This window comes from Tachypleus tridentatus, chromosome 13, assembly GCF_004210375.1.
Source record: "Tachypleus tridentatus isolate NWPU-2018 chromosome 13, ASM421037v1, whole genome shotgun sequence".
NCBI lineage: Eukaryota > Metazoa > Arthropoda > Merostomata > Xiphosura > Limulidae > Tachypleus > Tachypleus tridentatus.
In genome coordinates this window covers 180,060,665-180,085,848 of record NC_134837.1, presented here as the reverse complement: position 1 = coordinate 180,085,848, position 25,184 = coordinate 180,060,665, and the positions used below count along the sequence as shown (strand labels likewise).

Below are 25,184 nucleotides of genomic sequence, written 5' to 3'. Positions count from 1 at the left end.
GTCTGTAACTTCAAAATTAGGAACGGTTAGAGTAGGTTGTTGTGTGCGAAATCCAATAAGACAAGTGGGTTTTCTCGTCATCACTGAAACAGTGTATTTATCGACTCGTCCGTATGCTGACAGCGTATATGCTTGTAAAAGGGTCTTTCAAGTCATTATTTCATTATTACAGTAAACACACTTGTCTTATTAGTGGTTCTCAGAATCCATATAGGATTGAAAAGTATATATCACAAACAAAAACACGTGATTGCTTTTGGGAAGGAGAACTTCCCTCTTCAAGAGTGACTTCCAAGGGTAAAATGTGAGCACTTCATTCATCTTAACACTTGCCTTCCATCAAGATGACGTTTTAATTAACTGATTTAATTGTAACTGATTCTCAAGAAGAGAGCCTTGAAACAAGGAAGAGCATTGCGTGTGAAAATACATGAGGCTGAGGAGATAGAGAAAAGGTTTAACAATAGATTTTAAAACGTAATAAGGAAAGTAAAATATACTGATGATAGCACAAGGCGAAAATACTATGCGTAAAAATGAGAAGTGATAAATTGTAAAAAAAAATTGTTAATGAAAAATGAATATAAATGTGGTATATGAGTCATGTGTCTTGTTAATCATCATGTACAGGAATGGAAGTTTGTTACATTTTAATATTTCTTTGTTGTTTTTTATTTTTGTTTTCTTTATCGCATGTTGCCTCTTAAATGTTTCACACATATCTGTAATTTATTACCATATTATAAATGTATTATCAACTCACGTGATCTAAATTCAGAGTCTCAGAACGTTTTTATGAAGTATGGTATCTTAATATTCAGTGTAGGAGTTACTGAGTATAGTTGCCAGGAGCTTGTTGTTGATGGAACTTAACCTGGGCAGTATAATTTACAAAATAACCGTGATAGTTACTGAGACATGAAACTTGTATTTCTCAGGAGCCAATTGGAAATAAACAGATAAGGTTAAATACCTCAATTATATCTTAAGGAATCCTAAAGTTATAGAGATCAGTATCACAGACAGCAGTTAAGGTAATAAAAAATGAAACCATTAATACTCAAGTTTTATTGTTTCGCTTTTTTTTAGTTCCTCCTAAACCCACATGTGAAACTTAGGATGGGAGATGGAAGTACTTCAAGGAGAGTGATGCCTACTTTTACGTGTTAAAAGCTAATTGGGTGAAAATAATCACATGGCATGACGCTGAAGATTAATGCACCAAAAATGGTGGCGTCTATTCATTCTAAGGAAGAAAATTATTTCATTCAAGAAACGCTAAGAAAATTTTAATATTTTAAAATGAAGTTGACAATATCAGAAAAATATTTAAAATAAACAAGATTTGTAATACAGAACGTTCTAATAACAAAGATGAAAAACTAAAAACGCATCCATCATCGATGACGGATATTCTTCCATCTTCATCAAGATTTCAAGATATTCGAAGACGAAGAATAAGCGAGGAAAATTTACAGACATGGCCATCTTCCCATGTGTAAGATGTCTATGATAACACAGAGGGAATGTGCAAACATCACAAAACACAACATAATTGGAGAAAGCACAAGACCAAGAAAAGTTAGATTTCAGGAGTGTAATGGTATTACAACACCGTGCAGTGCTGGACTGTTTGAAATAGTCCATCATATCAAAGAAGATTTAACGTAATAAAATGGAATAATGCTAAAATGATGCACACATACACACATGCGAATAAAATGTAAACTTCTACATCCATATTATTCATAGCACGCTCGGCCAACCTACCATAGAAACCAAATCTAGACACCCTCTTGAGAAAAAATGTCGACAGTTGATGATCCAATTTCAAATTGGGAGATTCTGAAGACGTGGATAGCATACATACTTTAGTAGTAAGGCCCGGCATGGCTAGGTGGTTAAGGCACTCGACTCGTAATCTGAGGGGCGCGAGTTCGAATCCCCGGCACACCAAACATGCTCGCCCTTTCAGCCGTAAGGGCATTATAATCTTATGGCTAAATAGCCTCCGCATCTGCCAAAATTGTTTAATTCACTTCCTGTGAGCTCCTAAACCCGGGCCCATTGAATGATTTGGAACTGAAAACATTTTGAACTCTAAGTTGTTCTTTGCTAGGTTTAGGTATTAAATGACGGATAGAAGTCTTATTGTGACTACTCAGTGCAGACCTCTACTTAATAGAGTTAGATGCTAAAAGAAGAACATATGTATCATGATATATAGTGACCAAGCAAACATAATTCCAGAGCTGACCAATTATTTATCATGTTTAGCGTTAAAGAACAGATGTGTCATGTCACGCAGCAGCTAAACAAATATACTTCCAAACTGACCTATTACTTAACAAGTTTAGGTGCTAAAGGACAGATGTGTCGTGTCACGTACAAATACGCTTTCAATCTGGCGTATTACCTAACAGGTTTAGGTGCTAAAAACAGATGTGTCGTGTCACGTATCGACTAAACACTTTCAAACTTTACAGGTTTAGGTGCTAAACGTGGCAACTAAACAAATATACTTTGAAACTGACCTGATATTTAACAGGTGTATGGCTAAATAAAGGACAAATAGGTGAAAAAAAAATCGCTAATTGCTGTCCTATTATTTAATACAAATAGGAATTAAATAAATGACGTTTTTTTTTTGTTTTTTTTTTTGTAATTTCGCACAAAGCTACTCGAGGGCTATCTGTGCTAGCCGTCCCTAATTTAGTAGTGTAAGACTAGAGGGAAGGCAGCTAGTCATCACCACCCACCGCCAACTCTTGGGCCTCTTTACCAACGAATAGTGGGATTGACCGTCACATTATACACCCCCACGGCTGGGAGGGCGAGTATGTTTAGCGCGACGCGGGCGCGAACCCGCGACCCTCGGATTACGAGTCGCACGCCTTACGCTCTAGGCCATGCCGGGCCAAATAAATGACATATCCGTCACGCTGTAACAATGTGGCCGATACTAACCTATTGCTTGACGAGAGTTGATGTTAAACGAAAGACAAACATATCATATTGGAAATACACAATAATACTGTTAATATTCACTTATTAATAACGTCGGATATTTAATTTGATTCAATGTGTCATGATTTTATACAATGGTATCAATAATGAGCCTACTGTAAACAAAAGATTGATTGTTAATTAGAGTCTAACTCATGCTCAGGAAATCTAACTTTCGTAAAAATAAATATACAATAATTACCACACGTACAAAACAAACATTTTAATGTTTTAAGACAGACGTCACAAGCAAACCAATTGCTCAATGTTTATTGAAGAAAATATTACAAAATTGTATTTTTGTACATTTCTCTAAATTATTAAAGTACACTATAAATAGGAGATTTTAACAAAACATACGACGTTAAGTTAACACTAAATATTTTTATTGTGTTTCATGAAACTGTTGCTCTCTCTGCCTCTTCCTTTTTTGTTTTTTAAGACTTTCTTTCTGTTAGAGACATAAATAACACAACCAACATTTTCAGTCATCGTCTGCTAAAGTGCAAGTATTCCTTTTATACAGCGACACCTATAAATCTCAGTATCTTCTCTTTGCTTGTTGTTAATGCAACACCAGACAGTGAGTTATCTGTACTCTCCCTGGCTCTGGTTACAAGTCCGATTTTTAGTGTTGTAAGCTCCCAGACTTTTCGCTGAACCTCCGGATAACATCTTTTGCGTTTAGGAAACACCGTGTTATGAGTAAATATTATAACAGGAAGTCTATAATCTTCATGGTGACTACTCGCTCAGCAGTAAGCCCGTGGACTTATAGTGCTATAAATCGGGTTCGATGCCCGCGGTAGACAAAGCAAGCACAGATCCCTTTGTACGGCTTAGTTTTAACAACTTTCAAACTTCATGAACTGAATTATCGATTTTCGTATAACATTAGACGATTACACAATCATCGCAAAGATAAAAAAACAACAACAATAAAACCTTTGCGTTTAAAATTACTGCATAGTACAGTGTACATATCCACAGTAAACACTTACGCCTGTAAATCTCGTTAACAGAGAAAACAAACTTATTTGTAATCTCATTAGAGACCACGTTATATATCAGTAAAATTATTTATACTTTTCACAGAAACAGAGAAGCACTTAAGTTATACAAAGTCATATAGTTTTACCATTTGACAGAATATAAAACCAGATCTGATCAAACCCTTCTTTCATGGACTCAGCCAAATTAGAACAAAGAGGTCGACTACGTGACATGAAAGAAGAAAAAAAAACTGCTCGTTTGTAGTTAAGTACAAAACTAAACACTGGGCTATCGTTGTGCCACTGAAAACATTTAGACTCGTTGTCATTGCATAAATATTAAGAGTTTTCTACAATTATTTCTTGCTTAAATTGCTTGCTTTTACATTGCGTCTTTAGAGGGCGTCTTATAATTTGGCTCTTTCTGACGTCATATTTTTGTGCGACTGAGCCCTTTATTTTAACTCGGCTGTTTTTGTAGTTTGTTCTGTTCAGATCTAATTGCTCTTTATTTTAATTGCAATTAAAACAACACAATATTCGAATTTCATAAATATTTAGTATTATTTTTACACATACACACACTTACATATAAATATGCTGTTTTGACTATTTTTTATACAATAAAGTAAACAAGAATAAAAAAAACAAGTAAAAGTGAGATCTCAGCCCACACTATGAGATGATTTTGAAACACGGATGCCTAATCTTTGCCTACCAGACTGCCTAAAACCACAGTGGCCCAGCGGTATGTCTGCGGACTTACAACGCTACAAACCGGGTTTCGATACCCGTGATGGTAGGAGCACAGATAGCCTTTCGTGTAGCTTTGGGCTTAACAAATCACAAACAAAATAGATCACCTTATAACCTCAGCGTTTCCATCCACTCCTGAAGTCCAACCCTCAAGTGGTGAGTCTAAAGGGTTAAAACGTTCTAAACAGGGTTTCGATATCCATGGTGGGCACAGCACAGATAAATCGTTATGTAGTTTTGTGTTTTAATAACGAACAAACCCAAACCAGTCTTGTTTTAAATTCAAATCATATTTATGCCCTTAGTGGCAATGGGATCTGTAGACCAATGAAAACTATTAAATATGTTTTTTCGTAATTATTTTTACAATACATAATACATATGTTAAACTTGAAGCATTTCATAATTCAAACCATCTACCTGTGTCTCTTAAGTTATCTGTATATTCAAATTATTTCTTCTCGTGTCTATTTAATTTTAAAACTATTACATATGTTATAAAAATTTTTAACTACAACAAGTTATCAAAAACTGTTGTTCTGTGTAAATCAGAGTTTCCCAAAGTGTGGGGCATGCCTCCCTGGGGGGCGTAGATAATCTCTTTGGCAATAAAGAGAGTCAGTGATCTAATAATGTAAAATTTAGTTTTAATATATTTTTATTAATAAATTTAATAAGTAATTAGTACAACACATATACTATTTTGATGTGTATCTGTGAATTACATCTTGACACTTAACTTAATCTTTCACCCATTAAAGAAAGGGGAGCATAACGCAAGAAGACACATTAATTGAAAGTGAGGTGATAAAAATCTGGTAAACGCTGCTTCAAAAACAGTTTTTGATATAAATAAATATGCAACTCGAATAATTCAGTTTAACCGATTACACATGCTACGTTGTACAACTTATATATGTGCAGGCTTATATGTCCGTTTAAGTGAATAATTCGGTAAGTAAAATCCAAAAACATCCAATAATTTGTTTATGGATAACATTTCTGTATAAACGACAAAAATATAGTATTCATAATTAACTCTTAAATAATAGTAAATTACTGTAAAATAATTCTATTGTAACTGTTACAAGAGATAGTAACTTAAGAATTCTAAGGCAAAATAAAACAAGAAGCCTTGATGAGGAACTACGACGTCGTTAAACCAACTAACACCCAAAGCGAGGCTACAGTTGAACACTCACATCCAAAACGAGGCTATAGTTGCATATTCACATCCAAAACGAGGCTATAGTTGCATATTCACAATCAAAACGAGGCTATAGCTGTATGCTCATATCCAAAAAGAGGCTACATATGAATACACTCATCCAGGACGCCAACCTGAGGGAAAAATAAAGCAATACAGAAATTAGAAAAATTATTTGTGCAGAGTTCATAGTTTCTTTTCCTACTCAATACCCAATGCTGCAACGATTGCTTACTTGTTTTGCCATTTTTATCGAAGTTTGCAGACTTTAACTGTTATGAAAACGAAGAGGACAGAGTGATAGATTCATACGTTGGGGGAACAATGTACAAACACCATAACCAAAAGTAACCCGAAACCAGGAGTTGCATTATCTATCAAGTGAAGTTCAAAGTTAGGCTAAAATACAGTCGGTAACTATCATCAAATGTCTATTCTTTTAGCAACGTACACTGTGCCTTACAATAAAAGCTCTCATATTAAGTGAATTATTACTACGAACTTCTGAGTGAAAACAACATGCTAACCATATTACATTTACCACATCTAGTACGATGAGACCTTTCACTCAATACCAAAGCTCTTCAACTTCCCTGGAATACAACAATACTGTAATGTTGAGCTAGTGCGTTCCTTCTAGCAGGTGTTTTGATATGAAACTAATTGGTTCCATGGAACCAATTAATTACGAAGGGCGATCGAAGACTGAACAATCCTCATTCGCCACGCTCGTGGTTAAAAGAAGATGTGCGATTGGTCAGTTGTAATTGGGGAGCTAGACTATGGACAAATAAAACAGTGTTGGAGAGTTGATAAGATCATTGAGAGAATAAGCTAAGATGTTATTTATTTAAAGAAATAAACAAACGACCGATGTTAGACGTAGGGTTCTTCAGGACAGCAGGGACCTATAAATCTTGTGCCAAGAGTTGGTGTGGGGTGAACGGGAATGCTCCGAGAAAACCCACTTTCACTGCTACACAAGTTAACCATTTATATTTTGACTAAAGGTTGGTGCTACTACAGTGCTGACCTCTGTTCGTGGCTGACACGATCCGTGAATAATGGACTGTAAAACTAGGCAGCCACAAACTACTGATCATCAATGTACAGTACAGCGTTAGGTGTGGTCCTAAAGTAGAGTTAAATTAACACATAGGCACGGCATGACCAGGTGGTTAAGGCACTCGATTCGTAATCCGAGAGTCGCGGGTTCGAATCCCCGTCGCATCAAACATGCTCGCCCTTTCAATCGTGGTGGCGTTATATGTGATGGTCAATCCCACTATTCGTTGGTAGAAAGTAGTCCAACAGTTGGCGGTGGGTGGTAATGACTAGTTGCCTTCCCTCTAGTCTTACATTGCTAAATTAGGAACGGCTAGCGCCTTAACCACCAAGTCATGCCGAGCCTAGGTTGAATATGTACAAAAATAACAACTTTCCACTTTTTAACGTTTCAAATATTCATGTTGAGCTGATTAGTTATTGTGTCTTCTGATTTATAAACCATAATAAGTAAACCCGTTAATGTTTTACTTTTCATACTCAGTTTTCTTTACGAATTAACAACCAAATTAACCAACAAATTATAATTAAAATAGATTTCTTCGTCTATAGCAAGTCGAAAGCCTAACTTACTTGGTTAGCGCCACGGGTGGTAGCACTCAGTACTGCGTCGTGAACTGTGAGAAAAACGTTTTCTTTCCCTATGAGATCGAAAATTCCCGAGATTTCCATGGTATCACTGAAGGTAACTAAATCATGGACAGTAGAAATTTTATTTAACATAACACCAGCTCGTAGAATCAACAAAACCTTGTTATTCACTGAATATTATGATAGTGACATGTTTTGTTTTTATTAAATTGAAAATTTATGCACTCTTTCGGTTACTTTCAGAATTATAAACAATTTGATAAAACTCGTACGACTTTGTGTTATATGTCTTGTAACGGATTTACTGTTATACAATTATTTTAATATCTACGTTTGAAGCATGTGACGTATATTGGTAAATGAGTATTGCGCAAGTCCCGTCTCTTCTAAATTTGTAGAAGGTTCACTGGAATAAAAATAAACAATACAAAAGCGCCAGAATATCTTTTAATATTGTTGTCAACTGATCTTTCTACAACTTCGCCTAAAGTTTATAAATAGAGACAGTTTTAGAATATTGTTTGGTTGCTACAGTTAACATACTATAAACGTCGGAAGTTATAACCAAGATGAACGTTTACTAATAGGAAAACTGCTGATATTTAACCATGGGTTTCGTACATAGACTGTTCAACTCCTGTGAATTAACTACGACCGTTAATATTTCTACGAGGACATTAGATATTTTCGCCCGAAAAACTCAGCTTGTATACGGCGTGAGGCGAGCCATTAAGCGAAGTGTAACAATATCAACATACAATTATCCACTCGTCGTGGACCTAGACCGTCTATAAAAAATTCAGTTTCAGACCAGATAGAAAGATAGAAGGCTCAGTATAGTTTGTAAAACTTTTGTATATAAATTATTATTTGTAATAACTATTAGCAATAACCGTTATTATAAATTGTATCGTTTTAATGTATATTAAGATATATTTGTGTTAAGAAAGAAAATATATCATAAATGTATTACATATTAATATTCAATTAACTACTAGATTAAAATTTAAAATTTCCTGTTATTTGAGATAGTAATACGTAACGTACATAACATAATAAATCAGAAACTCAATGAACCTTTGTAGAATGGACAGCAACTGCCTGTTGTGGAGACACAAGTGTAGAGGACAACGTTTTGAAAGTCTCCTGCCTTTCGTCTTCAGGTGGAAGATTTTCGAAACGTTGTCCTCTACATTTGTGTCTCCACAACAGGCAGTTGCCGTCGATTCCACAAAGTTTCATACGAATACACTGCCTAAACAATCTATCAAAGAAAAATCACAGATTCGTCCGAAATAAACTATAATACGTAACAGTCTTAATGTAACAAGTGTAAATTACTGAACTCTTATCAAAAGTGCAAGGTAACAGGTAATCAGGGTAAAGATACACATCAAACTTACCTGGTAATGAGGCTAAGTACAAGCAAACGCCCTCTTTCCTGGATTTGTTAATAACCTATAAAATTGTGAAATTATGAAACGATTAGTAAGCAACTTAAGATATAATAATACTTCTTTGATAAAATTACATTTTACGTGAAGGTAAGTAACTTAATTTTGCTACTAAAGTCTACTTAGAGCAATGGGTCCAGGCCCTTTTTCCTTTCTTGTCTCACGATATATTTGCAAACATTGATAGACATTTACAAACGAGGCAATAATTTTGAAAATCGCACGTCTTACTAAACATACAAGTAAATATCTATCTTCAAAATCTATTCGCGACCTCCTTTCACACATCCTGAAGATTAAATTTCGAGTCGCTGGGCTTCCGCTAGCCATTAGCCACATCGCCATTGGCGAAAAAAACAGCCTGTGGCTAAAAAATCTAGTGATGGTTTCGCAATAGTGGCGAAAGATAATAATTTTTCGGTCTTAGATGGTTTTCCTTTGTTTATTCTGCTCAAGTTTCGGTCTTAACAGCTTTCGTGGTTTTTATCGCCATCCAAGCTATTAATGATGACAAATGAACAGAGGCGCCCCCAGCGAGTTGAAGAAACAAGAAACGTCTTTAAAAACTACCACTGATTGTAATCTATATTTTCTTTATATATGTATTTTTATGATTTCAGGGATATGACAACTAACAAATTATATTAAAAAATATATTACTCAGCTGTGCTAATGATTTCTTTTATTTTCATTTTTTATGCTACATGTTTGAATTTGCCCGTGGTACACAAACAGTAATTAGAGAAAACCTGACTATGGTCTGTATCAAAGTGGAAATACCAAGTTTTGTTTGACATATGTTTGAATTGAGATCATGAAAACTCCTAGATCAGTGCCTCATCAGGATGAGGCACTAACTAAATGGCTGCTACTAAGGAACATAATGGAACAGGATGCTCACAAAAACAGAAACATGAAGAGCTTCTACAAGGAATACATCCACCAGACCCGTCAAACTTTTCCAAATCTGTCTCAGCTTGCAGCATTTGGATTAATAATTCCAGTTACATCTGTTGACTGTGAGCGGGGAATTAGCAGGTACAATAGAATCAAAACAGATGCCAGGAGCAGTTTGTCTGTGGCCAAGACAGAAATGTTACTGAACTTATCCATGGAGTCCAAACCTTTAGATCATTTTAACTTCCACTCTGCATTCAGATATTGGGTCACTCACAAAAACAGACGTGGGTAACATTCCCTGTTGAAGAAATGTGCTTCGGAACCTCAGGTGTCAACTTCTACCACATCTTCTGTTGAGAATGATTTGGCTGAAGAGCTACCATTGGATTTATCTACTTACTAGTCATGCTACCGTATTCTAGTTTTAAGTCATTTTTTGTTTCTGTGTTATTTTGAGAAATGTATCTCTTTATTTTCCTCTTTATAATGTTTATTTTGTTTGTTTTATTTTTTTGGCAGGAAAGATTGCTGGGGAATAAAAAATAGTACAAAACTTAATGTCTTGTAGATTTTCATATAATTACAACTATTTTTTACTGGATGAAATTGATGCATATTAAAAGTCACGCACCACACAGTTTTTGGCGACCTAAAATTGTGGCTAAACAACTGTCACTGAGGCTAAAAGAAAATTACTTTGTTTCGCTACAGTAGCTAAGAGAGTTATTTTTCTAGTGGAAGCCCAGGGTCGTGACCCAGGGGCTAAGAACTGCTGATCTAGAGGTTGTTTTAGAGAATACTGTTTCCTTGCTTATTTTTAGTTTATTTTGTATTTTAAAACTTTTGATATAAAACAATATATTGTTAAAACCTAAAGTTATTCAACCTTCACACTCAGAATATAGAAAAAACAAATCTTCGGCCCAGCATGGTCAGGTGTTTAGGGAACTCGACTCGTAATCTGAGGGTCCCGGGTTCAAATCCCCGTCACACCAAACTTGCTCGCCTTTTTAGCCGTGGGGGTGTTATAATGTTACGGCCAATCCCAATATTTGTTGGTAAAAGAGTAGCCCTAGAGTTAATGGTGAGTGGTGATGACTAGTTGCCTTCCCTCTAGTCCTACACTGCTAAATTAGAGAGGGCTAGCACAGATAGTCCTCGAGTAGCTTTGTGCGAAATTCCAAAAGCAAAGCAAAACCATCGCGGGGAATCTAACCTCTATATTAACCTCAAAAGCCTGTAAATTTACCACTGACCAATCGAGGAACATCTTCTCTTATATACTTTTTATGAGATGTTACATTTTTACAGAATATTATTTTTAGTTTTCAGTTGTTAAAAGAGTTTTTTATGAAGGTTTTAATGAATACTTTACTGGGTGTTAAATGAAGGTTTTCATGTACAATATATTTTACCGGGTATTTAATGAAGGTTTTAATATAAGAATGTTTTAATAAAAGTTACACAAAAAGTATGAATGCTTACCGAAAATATACACAGTCATAACATAAGGAAATAATTAATTATAAAATTGGTATTTTATTTAAATGTAACTAGCTGGAGCTGAAAAATGTTTGTTGTAACAATAATATCTAGCTGGTAGACAGGCCAGAAGGAGTGTTTGGTATAAGAATAAAGTTTTAATTGTAGGGAGGTCGGAAAGAGAGCAATCTTGATAGGGTAAAGCCAATTTACATTCAAAGATACGATCGCCTTCGCTTGTTTACTTGACACACAGTAAGTTTAAAGAGTTTCATGATGTAAATTTAACATTGATGAAATTTTGAAAGCGCACAATTTACGGTCTCGCATTCGTACAAAAGAAGTTATTCAAAGTCCTCTCAACAGATGGCGCATCAATGCATAATGTCGAAAAATTGGGAATTTTATTACTTCAGATTAATGAGAACATTTTAGTTCCACATAGAAACTAAACAACGAGTAGTGAGATTACTTAGAAAATGACATCACTAATGTTTTATTTCAGTTTTCAAAAAGTCGTCTAGGTGAACAGTGACTTTAAATATTACCCAAGTTCAGTTTCTTTGTTTTGAGCGTAAAATTGCACAATATGATCAAACCGTATATTTTCGCGTTATAAGCTCTGAAGTATACACTAAGCCATAAGGGAGCAATTCCACTAAAGTATAAAGATCTTGATAAATGTCTGTTTAAATCTATACAGAGTAAAAACTGCCAATAAAAAATGAAGTAATTTTCATTTTTATCCTGCATCTGAACCACCATTTGTATCATAACAAATCATTAACATCCATCAATGTTAAACACGTGTGTGTTTCACCCATTGATCTTAGAATAACAGAATAAACGTCTATTTACTGACCTCTCTCATGGCTGTAAGGCCTGTATCGTCAATATAGCAGATCGTAGAACAATCCAGGACAATGTATAGGTTATAGTTCGAAGGGTCGTTGGTATCTTGATTTGTTAGAGCATTTGGTGAAAGCCTATGAGTGGAAAACACCGTTTGTGATAATTCTGTCTACTACGTATAGAATTCATAATTTCTTTCTCGAGAACAACAACTTGTAATTAATAAAAATTAAGAAATTACAAATAATTATGTTTTCAGAACAGAACGTTTCCTAGCACAGTGAACAATTTTATCATTAAAACTTACAGTGAACGGATAAACTATCGTAGTATATCTTATTTAAAATAAAACTGAATAATTTCCTGGTAAGAAATAGGTAAATTCGCACACTATTATATATGTTTGCATGGATACACATTTTGTGACGTAATTTTCGTGTTCAAGTTTGTTTGTTATTGTTTTGTTTTTACATAGTAATGATTGCTTTGATAATATTCCATTATATAATTTTTATACATGCTAGACCCGGCATGGACAGATGGATTAAGGCGTGCGACTCGTAATATGAGGGTCGCGGGTTCGCATCTCGGTCGCACCAAACATGTTCGCCTTTTCAGCCGTGGGGGCGTTATAAAGTGACGGTCAATCCACTATGCGTTGGCAAAAGAGTAGCCCAAGAGTTGGCGGTGGGTGGTGATGACTAGCTGCTTTCCCTCTAGTTTTAAACCGCTAAATTAGGGAAGGCTAGCACAGATAACCCTCGAGTAGCTTTGCGCGAAATTAAAAAACAAACAAACTATACATGCAGTAAATCTTAAAATAACTAATTGCTGCATGTCGCGGTATTCATATGTCAGCAGTAAATTGACATCAGAAAAATGACGTAGAACCAAGTTGTTCGACTTTTCGTAAAATAAATTATTATAATTCCAGATGCTTCCCGCTGGTACAGCGGCATGTCTGCGGATTTACAAGGCTAAAATCAGCAGTTCGATTTCCCTTAGTGGGCTTAGTAGACAGCTCGATGTTGCCTTGCTTATAAGAAAACACTCACACAGTTACATAAATGATTCTTCGAGGTAAGAGAAATGCAACAGTCAGCACGCGTAAAATGACGTAACACATTCACCACAAGGTACTTTAACATATGTTAATTCTAATGACGTGATTTATGGAAACGTGTAATATGGAACTTTATCCAAGTGCGGATTTTAAAACATAGATACAGTTAAGAAATCGGGTGTATTAATTTATTTAACTGTAATAACCCCCACCTGTCGTAACTTAGCGTCGCAATCACTTATGTTGGCATTGCAGTGTAATGAGTTACGAATAGATGGCGCAACTCACTGTAAGCATACGTAATCATTTACTTTCCTAATATCTTCACACATTTCCACATGATGAATTGTTCAGTTTTTACACAATAATAAATACTATCATGCATAAGATATTTAAAATGAGTTTCCTAAACTACGGTTATTCAGTGGGTTTAGTTAGTGCAGTAATTCAACTTCAGGTTGGAAACTACTGATTATAACAATTTAAACGTAATCTGAGGGTCGCGGGTTCGCATCCACGTCGCGCCAAACATGCTCGCCCTTTCAGCCGTGGGGACGTTATAATGTGCGGTCAATCCCACTATTCGTTGGTAAAATAGTAGCCCAAGAGTTGGCAGTGGGTGGTAATGACGAGGTGCCTTCCCTCTAGTCTTACACTGCTAAATTAGGGACGGTTAGCACAGATAGCCCTCGAGTAGCTTTGCGCGAAATTCAAAAACAAACAAACAAACAATTAAAAAATACACAATAAAACACAGACATAGAGAGTTAAAAAACTCTCGGTGCTTTCGAAAATCTAACTCATATAAAATCCAATGTGTATCACATTATGTCACGCGTGATTTCTCAAAATAGGAGTCGTGAAAACCAAAATCCAGATAGAATTATTCGATTACTGTCTGTTCAAGAATGAAAAGATGCCGTGAAACCCTATAAGTGTAGCGAGTATTGGTATAATAAGCCTGAAGTAAAGACATAGTATAGGAGCATAGTCTAAAGCCAAGTGCATAAACTTTATCATGAAAGTAAAAATATCGCTCGATTTTAAATTTAAATCGTTTCTATTTCTGTTACAATCTTTTTAATCATCAGAGACTCTAAGTTATAAAATCAATAAATATTTTTTTTCAGTATTATTGTATATACATTTCATCTTACACTTTCAGTACACACACAAACCTCATTATATATTAGAAGTTGCTAATCTAACTAATTTTTTAACCAACAATTATTCTATTAATACGCCACGAATTTCATTTGAGAAATGATCTTAATTTTGATTGGCTCACGAAGGAAGTTACTGACGTTTGATTTCCTTGACTGCACATTTCTGCCTCTTTGTTGGTCAAGTTTGATTTCGCATGTATTTCAGTTAGCTATAAAACATATAGAGAGTGTGGTAGTACTTATCCCACCATTTTTGACTAGCCATATGCTCGTTTTATAAACAGACACCACAAAATACATCGATTTTAGCTACCAGGTGGCACCACATATCGCTACGTATACTGTATAACTTTCCTCATACCCTTCTGTTCTGAAAATGTACGAATTAATATAACAAATGTTTTGTTCACATCATTCTAGAAGTAAAAACACCTTGAACTTAAGCAAATCTATGTATATTTATCAATGTTTCGGATATAACTAGTACCAATAAGTTTATTTTATTTTTTAGAATTTTGCGCCAAGCTGTCCGATGGCTATTTGATTAACCTTTCCGACAAGCACAATCAACTTAATTTTAAAATATCTAAAGAAATCACTTGTGAAACAAAAAACACCATTTATCTTATACAGTGTAAAAAATGCAATTATCAGTATACAGGACATACACAAACAACTCTCAGAAAACGTTTTAGCAAATCACAAATTTTCTATTAACACCGAGAAAGATCTCACTGTCGCTTAACACTTCAATAACACGATCAATGAATTAAAAATGTTACTGTCACTGGAACTGAAACAGGATTCAAAACTAAAGCAGACAGAGAAATAAAAGAAGCTTATTGGATTGTCAGGCTAAACACTGTTCAACCTTTCTGAATTAATCTAGACCCAGGAATCAGTGATCTCTGGTCATTAGTTTCATCTCTGTTAGGTAAATAAGTTTATTCTTCACTTACGTTTTCATGAAATAATTATTTTATCCTGCTTTTAAATTGATTTATATTAACACATCTTTCTCTATCACTCTCCAGGTGTTATCTTTCCTTTTTTTATGTAAACACCTAACACAGTTCTTAAAAACACAAACATGTTTTATCCATTCCAAAGTTAAAATACCAACAACAACTTTCCATATACATTATCGCCATCGGCTACAAAACAACAGAAATGAGACGCTTACAACATTACGCAGAGAAATAAATAATTCCCTGAAAGTCCGATGCCTCCATGACGTTACTAAACTAAATCTTTATATATCACTCGTTCAATTACACTGGGCATTTCCAGATTGCTCCTGAAGAAGAAAGGTCCACCTTTCGAAAGTGCTCGGGTTATAAGGGTTTCTATTTCAGTTTTATCAAGACTTTTGGACCTACGTGTTTTTAGCACATCATGAAGAATATATAGTAATTGGTCAACCACATTATATCTGGTGCCGACGAGGTCTTTCGCACAAGACCAGAGCTCATCAGGCTCTACCTACCATACCGACAAAAATGAGAGAAGTTGTACAAAGTATGTTTGTCTCACATTTAAAATACAAACATGATCTTTTACTTATACATATATTGTGAACTGTGTGGTTTGTGTGAGTGTTCGTTTGCCTTCAGTCCAATCCAATATTTTGTCAGTAATTCTGATTTAAAGTCGTCCCTGTTTCTAAGAGACCTGAAAGATAATCAGAGGCGTTAAGAAACTTGTTTCTCTTCTCCGGAGTCACGTCAGCCACTTCCAGCACTGCCTCAGAAAAGCTGTGCACGCAGACGAAGCAAAACATTCACTTTTAAAATGACGGTAGAATAGACATAAATAACATTGATGTTTAATGTTTTTAACAAACAGGTTATTCTGCGTTAAACTGTTATGATTTATCACAGCATCATTCATATCTCAAAATGTGACGTAACTCAAATAATAAAAATGTACATGTACCGTATATTATTGTTGAGTGGCTCTTAGCATGAATGAAATACTCAACAATTACTTATCATGATGGACTCACAGTTTTGGTTCTAAAATAAATCAAGAATCCAACACAGTTAACCTTTTTAAAGTTCGAGAAATAATTTAAATTGATAAATTAACTTAAAGTTTTCCTTCACTGGAGACGGGTACTTTTGGTTGTAATAAATAAAAGCCTTTTAACCCTACCTCTGTCGGATGATACGGGTTATTTCGTCTTGGAATCGACTAGCGGTTGCGAAGAAGAGAGGAACTCCGAAATGCAAGACCGTCACACATCCTGTGTTGCGATTGGCTGGAGTCTAAAAATTCACAATTAAACGTGGTATTGTTAACGACAGATCTAAAAAATATTATATTAAATTTCATATCATCATATCCGCAACTTTAATTAACGGCTTCTCTCTTAAATTTAAGTAGATTATATGTTACTCTTCCTGGACTATATATGTGTTGTTCTTTTGATCTCCCTCCTCATAACAAAGAACTTATGTAACCTTCCATATCATTTTCACGATACTATTAATAAAGAATTTGGTTATCCTAAAATTGTACAACTCGGGTTTTAAAAATCCATTGTTAGATTGTTTAAAGCAAATTAACTAGCAATCTTTGCAAGCAGAAAAACTTACATTTCATAAGATATTCAAATGACTGAGAGAAAAGCAGACTTTTGGAGTTTGATGTTATACCCTGTTCTATATTTTTCTATTTTCATTTTTAATTGCTCAAGCATTCCAAAAATGTTTAAGAAATGTTGACCGTACAGTGTTTCGTTTTTGTTTTCTAATATTTTAACAATAAATAAATTTAGTAAGGTGTAAATTACATTGTTTTAATTTTTTTGAAATATATACAGTATGTGTTTGTGAATAATTACAAGAGATGGCGCTAAAAACATTATTGTTTTCTAAACATTTTTATTTTCATTTGTTGAAAATACTACCTGTTTCAGTTACTAGGTGATACGTTAAACGTGATTACTCTAAAAATATTATAAACTAGAAGCACCATTAATTAAACAAATAACTAAATTTATATATATATATATATGTAAACTAAATACAGTTCGTACAGTTTCGTTTGAGTATAAAATGAAGAATATTAACATAAATCTAGCTCTAGTGTGTTTGTTTTTGAATTTCGCGCAAAGTTACACAAGGCTATCTGCGCTAGCCGTCTATAAATTTGCAGTGTAAGACTAAAGGGAAGGCAGCTAGTCACCACCATCCACTGCTAACTCTTGGGCTACTTTTTTCCAACGAATAGTGGGATTGACCATCACATATTATAACGCCCCCACGGCTGAAAGGGCGAGCATGTTCGGTGTAACGAGGATTCGAACCCGCGACCCTCGGATTACGAGTCAAACGCCTGACCATGTCGGGCTTACTATTCAGTTTCCATTCAGTTACAGATAAAACATATTAAAACATATGCTTGCGAAAAGGTGCGATATTAAAAAAACAAAACACTGTGCACTACTTCACATACCTCAAAATTAGTACAGTATGGTCACAAAACTGAACATGTACATGTCGTATTACGACTGTATAAATAATGTATGTATATTGTTATGGATATATACAAGAAAATCCAATAAAATTACAAAGCGTGGTTGAGAAGTTAGCACATAGACAGGATCAGGCACAAAAGTTGTAATGGTTTTGAAACGATACCCCAAACTCAAGCGCATTCGAAAAGTTCATTATTCTTCTATAGGAGAGTAAAGGGTCTATTTTTTCTTCTAACATTACTGTCCCTTCTCCTGAGTGCAGTACTTATGGAGATATTAAGACCTCCACTTTTTCATAGCAACTGTCTAGTAACCTTTTATTTTGATGACCTTCCAGGCTCCACAATCTCTGAGGCTTTGCTTCTTCTATACACAGAATCGGGACTGGCATGGCCACGTGTTCGACTCGCAATCTGAGGATCGAGGGTTTGAATCCTCATCACACCAAAAGTTATAACCCTTTCAGTCGTGGAGGTGTTATAATGTGACAGTCAATTCCACTATTTGTTGGTAAAAGAGTAGCCCAAAAGTTGGCGATGAGTGGTGGTGACTATCTATCTTCCCTCTAGTCTTACACTGCTAAAGTAGGGACGGATAGTGCAGGTAGTTTTCGTGTAGCTTGGCGCGAAATTCAAAAAACAAGCAATATACAGAATGTTCTACAACCTTTGAAGGAAACAATCACTCTTCGCCCGACAACCTTCCACGAAACCGTGAACTTGACGACTTTCTAGACCTAAAAGGACATGAATCTTCTCTCTCTCACACAAAGCAAAATCCTCTCTTCTCCTTGAAATAAACATTACTCCCGGTGTACATCCGCCCAAGTGCACTCTGATCTAAACTTTAGCAAGATTTTCAAACTACTCAAAAAACTGAATGAAAAAATAGAGGACATGTGTCATGCTGATGTATTGGGACAGTCTTTATAGAATCAAACTGTGCCTGAACCCTTTAATTTGAGTTCAACAGTTACGATAGGAATCAATGACGAACTATTTTGTTCGCAATGGAAAAATATCTTTCATCCCACTTCACTTACACTTACGAAACTGTCACAAGACTTTTGGAGACGTAAAGTAGAGAAACGTATAAAGAACATTGTTGCTGTAAATTTCGAGAACACAAATTTGTCCTACAGAAGAAACTTGATGTGTTTATTAACCAATAAGAGAAGATCTCTGAAAATTACATGAAAAACAACAATAAAAAACACATCGTGACACTTCACATGAGGACAAAGGTTTCTCTCACTCAAACCGTAATGTTTGTTTACAACAAAATACACACTTTAAATAGACTCATAACAATACCATCAGTGAATTGTTGATTATTAACTCCAGCAATGTAAACACGTACATCGAACCGTCTCCTAAAATAGATTCTAATTCCGACTTCACTAACTTAATCACTTCTACACCCGATCCACCCAAACCCAAGAACACTTTCAATGTCATCGATATGTCCTTTAAAACACCAACTAAAACTCAACACAAGCTTCTCAGCAAAGGTCTTAATTTTTCTCCTAATTCTAAAAGAATTTGCACGTAGATTAAGACTTCTAGATTTTTTTAATAATCAAGCCATTGAAAGAAATAATTTCGACTCAGAGTTTTAAGAGAAGCCCTTCTGGTCACTCCCAGCTAATATACAATGACACCTAGAGAGTTTTACTACGGCTGATGAAAATGAAATAATTGAAGCCATAAATTAGGACTAAAGCATACGAAAGAAACCCTCCTATAGTTAATGTACTGCTTCAGTTTCACTAAAAAATAAAAATGAAATGATTATTAGACCAGCTTATAAGGAGAGAGGGTCATTGTCATTCAAGATAAATTCGACTACGTCAACGAGACTTACCGATAACTTAATGATACAAACCACTATAAACAGATAGTTTTGTACCCTACACCAAAATTTATTAAAGTAATTAAAGATGTGGTATGCAATTTAGAGAAAAGCTAACACACCAGTCGTGTTATTTCTAGTTGCGAGAACTTATTTTCTTATGTTGTTTACCACATCAAAGATGTCCTCTCCGTAGACCCGGCATGGCCAGGTGGTTAAGGTGCTCAACCCGTAATCTGAGAGTCGCGGAATCGAATCCTCATCATACCAAACATGCTTTCCCTTTTAGTCGTGGGAGTGTTACAATGTAACGGTCAATCTCACTATTCGTTAATAAAAAAGTAGCTCAAGAGTTAGTGGTGGGTGGTGATGACTAGCTGCCTTTCTTCTAGTCTTACACTGCTAAATTAGGAACGGTTAACGCAGATAGCTCTTGTGTAGTTTTGCGTGAAATTCAGACCAAACCAAATCTTCCACATTCTACACAGTATATTAAAAAAACACAACACATTTTCGAAACATTAATTCTGACATCAACAACAACAGAAAACTTTCTCTAAACACCATTATCTGTACTATAGATGTTTCTTCTCTTTACACAAACACTCCCCACGATGAAGGCCTAGAATCTCTGTTAAACCTACATAAATGCAACACTCAAATTATTACAGACTTAGCTGAACTAGTACTTACACTTACTGATTTTGCATTTAATAATAAATTATATATTCAAACAAAAGGCATAGAAGCTATGAGCATTAAGATGGCACCAAACCACACCAACATTTTTATGGGAGACTTAGAGACGAGACTGTTGGAACTTTGCACAGACAAATCAATGTTTCAAAAACGTTACATTGATGGGTAGCACAGGAAGACTCTTTACTGTCCTTTTACATGCTAACACCTTCCACACTTCTATTAAATTACTCTGGGTTACTCTAGTACTCAAACAAGTGTATTAGATGTAAACCTAACTCATTTGTACCGAAAACTAACTGATAAACCACAATACTTACATAATGAGAGCTGTCACCCTTCACACACCAAACACAATATCACATTCAATTAAACACTTATATTGAAGATATACTCTGACAGTCAGAACATTGACCGTCAGAGATTATGACTGAAAGAGGGTATAAACAAAACATTATCACCAACAACTTGACAAAGTTAACAATATACCTCGTGAATCTGCCTTGAAACAACCACCTAAAACAAATTCTTGTCGTGTTCCACTGGTTATTACCTATCACTAAAAACTAAAAAATCTACCGCGGATACTAAAAAAAAAACACTTTTACCTCTTGAACTTAATGATTCACTAAAATCCATTTTTATAGAAGTTCATGTTGTTTCTTTCAGAAAAAATAAGACTTTGCATTCACACTTAGTTCACGTAAACTTTAAGTTGGCACTAGGTGGGGATCATCCTTGCAGTAAATAGCAAGTGATGCTAAACCTACAAGTTCACGCAGAAAACGAACACATTTAGCGAAAAAAACAACCAATAACAGTTCAGAATCACTAAACTTATTACTTGATCTACAAAAAAAATGTTATTTATCTAATCTATTGTCAAAACTTTAACTTTCAATAAGAAAGTTAAACCGAAACAACTATATGGGAACGTGTTAATAACTACAAGTTATCAAAGAAACAAAAACAGAAAACAAATAAAAACCTTTTGGTCGTAAACACTTCAATACACCTGGACACTTCCTTGAAGACACTAAACTGACGTGTATAGTGACAAATTTTACATCTAACAGAAACAGAAAACTTAAAGAAGCTTATTGGATAGCACTGTTAAATACCGTAACACCAAATGGTATCAACCTCGATCCCAGAATTATTGACTTTTGTATTTGTCTGAAAGCATTTTCAGAACTAAATTCACAATTCAACTTTACATTATTAGAATTATTCATACTTTAATTTATATATTGATGTTATTTCCGATATATTGTGTAACCTTATCTTTTTTTTCCCACCACCTTTAACCGTTATTTAATTTTATTTTAAATTTTATCTTTATAAAAAATTGGTTAACAGTTTTTATAACTATCATCGCACTTAAGTCTTTTATGTACCACACACACTTTTTTATACAAACTAAACCTGATACAAACAATTCTAGGTTATGAAGAAAATACATACAAATACTCTTAATAAACGTTTACGTTATAGTTCGGGTATAAATACAAAACTACTTTTGTTTTGCATGCGGATAACATGAAATAGGTTTAGGCTTAATCATGTATTTTGCTTCCGGTTTAGACTTACCATGTATTTTAATTTCGACTTAATCTTACCTAGTATTTTGCTTCCGGTTTAGACTTACCATGTATTTTAATTTCGACTTAATCTTACCTAGTATTTTGTTACCGGTTTAGACTTACCATTTATTTTACTTTCAGTTTAGGCTTAATCACGTATTTTACTTCCGGTTTAGACTTACCAGACATTTTACTTTTGGACCAGGAATATAAACGCCAGAGCTACCAAACTCTTGAAGAGTAGTTCCACGGTGGCTACAAAAACACACAACAAAATTAGAACTTATATAACATCTAAAGATACCACTCATACAACAGTAAATAATGACGATTTTATGTTGTAAATTCTCAAACAAAGGAGAGACTTGAGCTCTACCAAATTTTTAAATAATAAGCATTTCTATAGAGGCATTTCATAACCGTGCCTTAAATAAATAAAACTGAATTTTATCAAACAACATGTCCCCGCTGTAAGTCTTCGGACTTACAACGTTAAAATCAGGGGTTCAATTCCCCTCGATGGACACAACAGATAGCCTGATGTGGCTTTGCTATAAGAAAAACACACACTCAAACAACATTAGCAAAACATTAAGTAAAAAAAGTTAAGTCGCATGTTATGCGAATCGTCTTTACTGTTCTGTTCTGTTTTGTTTTCATGATTGAATAGTTTCTTACCTACCTTTGCATCCTCCATACGACGGTAAACAGAGACACAATAACACTGATGATTAATCCGTAAGTTACATCCAGTAAAACGACGGAGACAAACGTTACAAACCATATACACTGTAATAACAGAAGGAAGATTTATGTGATTACTAGAGCCAGTATAAAAACAATATTTAAAATTAAATCAGTAAATTTTCTATCGTTATGTTACGAGACGTAAAGCTTGCTAATCCCAAGGACAAACGAATGGATTTTATTTTTATTTTGGTTTCATATAGTAACAATAAAAAATTAAAAGGGCTTCAACACGTTGATTTTTTTTGTAAAAATAAATTTATTCTTCTCAATTAAAAAATAAGACCTTAGGTTAAAAAATAATGCATATATTGTAATTCAGTAACGTCATGCCCATAGGTCCGACCCCAGTTTTAATAATCTTAAATCCATGTAAAAACATTTGATTCGATATGTCCAAGTATTTGAAACCAAATTAAGGGATATAAACAAGCTATATATCTGTCTATACACAGTCACTTGACGCAACTGTCACAGTTGCAACACTGAATGAGGTAATTCATCGTTTGAACTTTATACACTTTACTATATTTGTCATCAAAACTCATATTTTAAACATAGTCCAAAGCAGTTGCACTACTGGTTTCAGATCGCTTTGTTATAACAATAATCAAACTTTTACAGTATGAATTCGAATGTTTTTTGAAAGTTATGTCAGAGATAAAAGCACTTTATTATGTTTAACCATTAAAAGTGTCATTACAATACTTAGATATACAAGAATTTCTTCTAGTTTCTACGCAACGAGATTACCCCTGGAAACGAGATAAAAAAACAAAACAAGCTGACTCAAAAAGTTTCGTTCTAAATACAGATTTAATAAGAAGAAACATCTTCCTCTCAGTGTAATGACACTCAGTGTAAGACATAAAATCTTGTAACTGTTACACAAGGCTCTAGAGATGAGGAATTAACTTACAGCATCAACTTTTGAGATTCGTCCCAGACGTTTAAGTTCTGTGAATTGCTTCAGAAGATCCTTTAGTGCTATTATGGTGATGGAAGCTAACACACACTATAAAGAAAAACAAAACAAAACAGTAAATATGAAACGCCCTCTAGTGGAGAGAATATCCAATTTAATTATTACAACGTTGTAGCTAACAAAATTAAAACTTATCGACTGCAAAAGTTCAGAAAGTAGCGTCCTCTAGTAGAGGAAATATCAGATTTAGTGATTACAACGTTGTAATCGATAAACTTAGGAATTATCGACAACAAAAGCTCGAAGAGTATCGTTTTCTAGTGTATGAAGTATGAGATATAATAATTACATCGTTATAACAACTAAAATTAGGACTAATTGACTGTCGGAGAGTACCGCCCTCTAGTGGAAAAAAGTTTTTATATTATACAACGTTATAATTATTAAAATTAAAATGTGTCGACTGTAAAAGGTGCTGATACTATTGTTTTGAAACAAGGATATTTTTCTTATAATAGAGGTTTTACTGAAATGTTGGTAGATATTTGTTCTAACTCGAAATTTTCAGTGCTATACAATAAAGCGTTTATCTTCCAAGACATATTTATAAGTATCCTAGACTCGTTATAGTAACGTCCGAAAATTTAATATAGAAAGTGCATCATCATTTCTCTCTTTGTAGAAGGCTTTAATGACTAAAATATGTAGTAGGACGTGTGTAAAAATGTTCAGACAAATAAAAAAAACTAACCCAACTGAAATAAATCCTTATAAAGATGGGTGTGTCTGAGGAACACATTAAACTTACAATGCTTTATGAGTTCAAAAAAAGGCAATAGTGCAGCAGAAACCACACGAAACTTTCAAGGTGTTTATAGTGCGGAGTCTCTCAATGCAAGAAGATGTCGAAGGTGATTTCAGAAGTTTAGTTCAGGTGACTACAGCTTAAGTAACGCACCACATTCAGGTCATCCTGTTGAGTTTAATGATGACTTGCTGCTGGCTGCACGTGATGAAGATTGCACTGTGACAGTTGAAGAACTAGCACAGAAGCTTAATTCAACCGATTCAACAGTTCACCGTCATCTGCAACAGCTTGGAAAGGTGTCAACACTTGAAAAATGGGTTCCCCATGATTTGACAGAAGCTAACCTTAGAGCAAGAGTGGACATTTCCATTTCTCTGCACTCTCGTGGACGTAACTCATCTTTTTTGGACAGATTAGTGACTAGAGATGAAAAATGGATATATTATAAACATGTTAAGCGCCGCAGACAATGGCTCAGTGCAGGTCAACTGATTAAAGCACAGTCCAAAATGGACCTTCACCCCAGGAAAGTCTTGTTAAGCGTTCCGTGGGATAT

General features: G+C 34.7%; 1 protein-coding gene across 3 annotated transcripts in view; it reads right to left on the bottom strand.

Annotated features, from left to right (window-relative positions):
* Positions 1–3,078: 3,078 nt before the first annotated feature.
* LOC143238515 (prestin-like) overlaps positions 3,079–25,184 on the bottom strand; it is a 50,913-nt gene continuing 28,807 nt past the window's right edge. For all 3 annotated transcript variants that reach the window (XM_076478799.1, XM_076478800.1, XM_076478801.1), the window contains 8 exons: positions 23,815–23,910; positions 22,831–22,937; positions 22,331–22,403; positions 16,689–16,801; positions 12,316–12,439; positions 9,021–9,075; positions 7,600–7,715; positions 3,079–6,095 (listed from right to left, as the gene is read on the bottom strand). In XM_076478799.1, the coding sequence (XP_076334914.1) occupies positions 6,063–6,095; positions 7,600–7,715; positions 9,021–9,075; positions 12,316–12,439; positions 16,689–16,801; positions 22,331–22,403; positions 22,831–22,937; positions 23,815–23,910 (717 nt within the window). In that variant the 3' untranslated portion in view covers positions 3,079–6,062. The remainder of the gene's footprint in view (positions 6,096–7,599; positions 7,716–9,020; positions 9,076–12,315; positions 12,440–16,688; positions 16,802–22,330; positions 22,404–22,830; positions 22,938–23,814; positions 23,911–25,184) is intronic.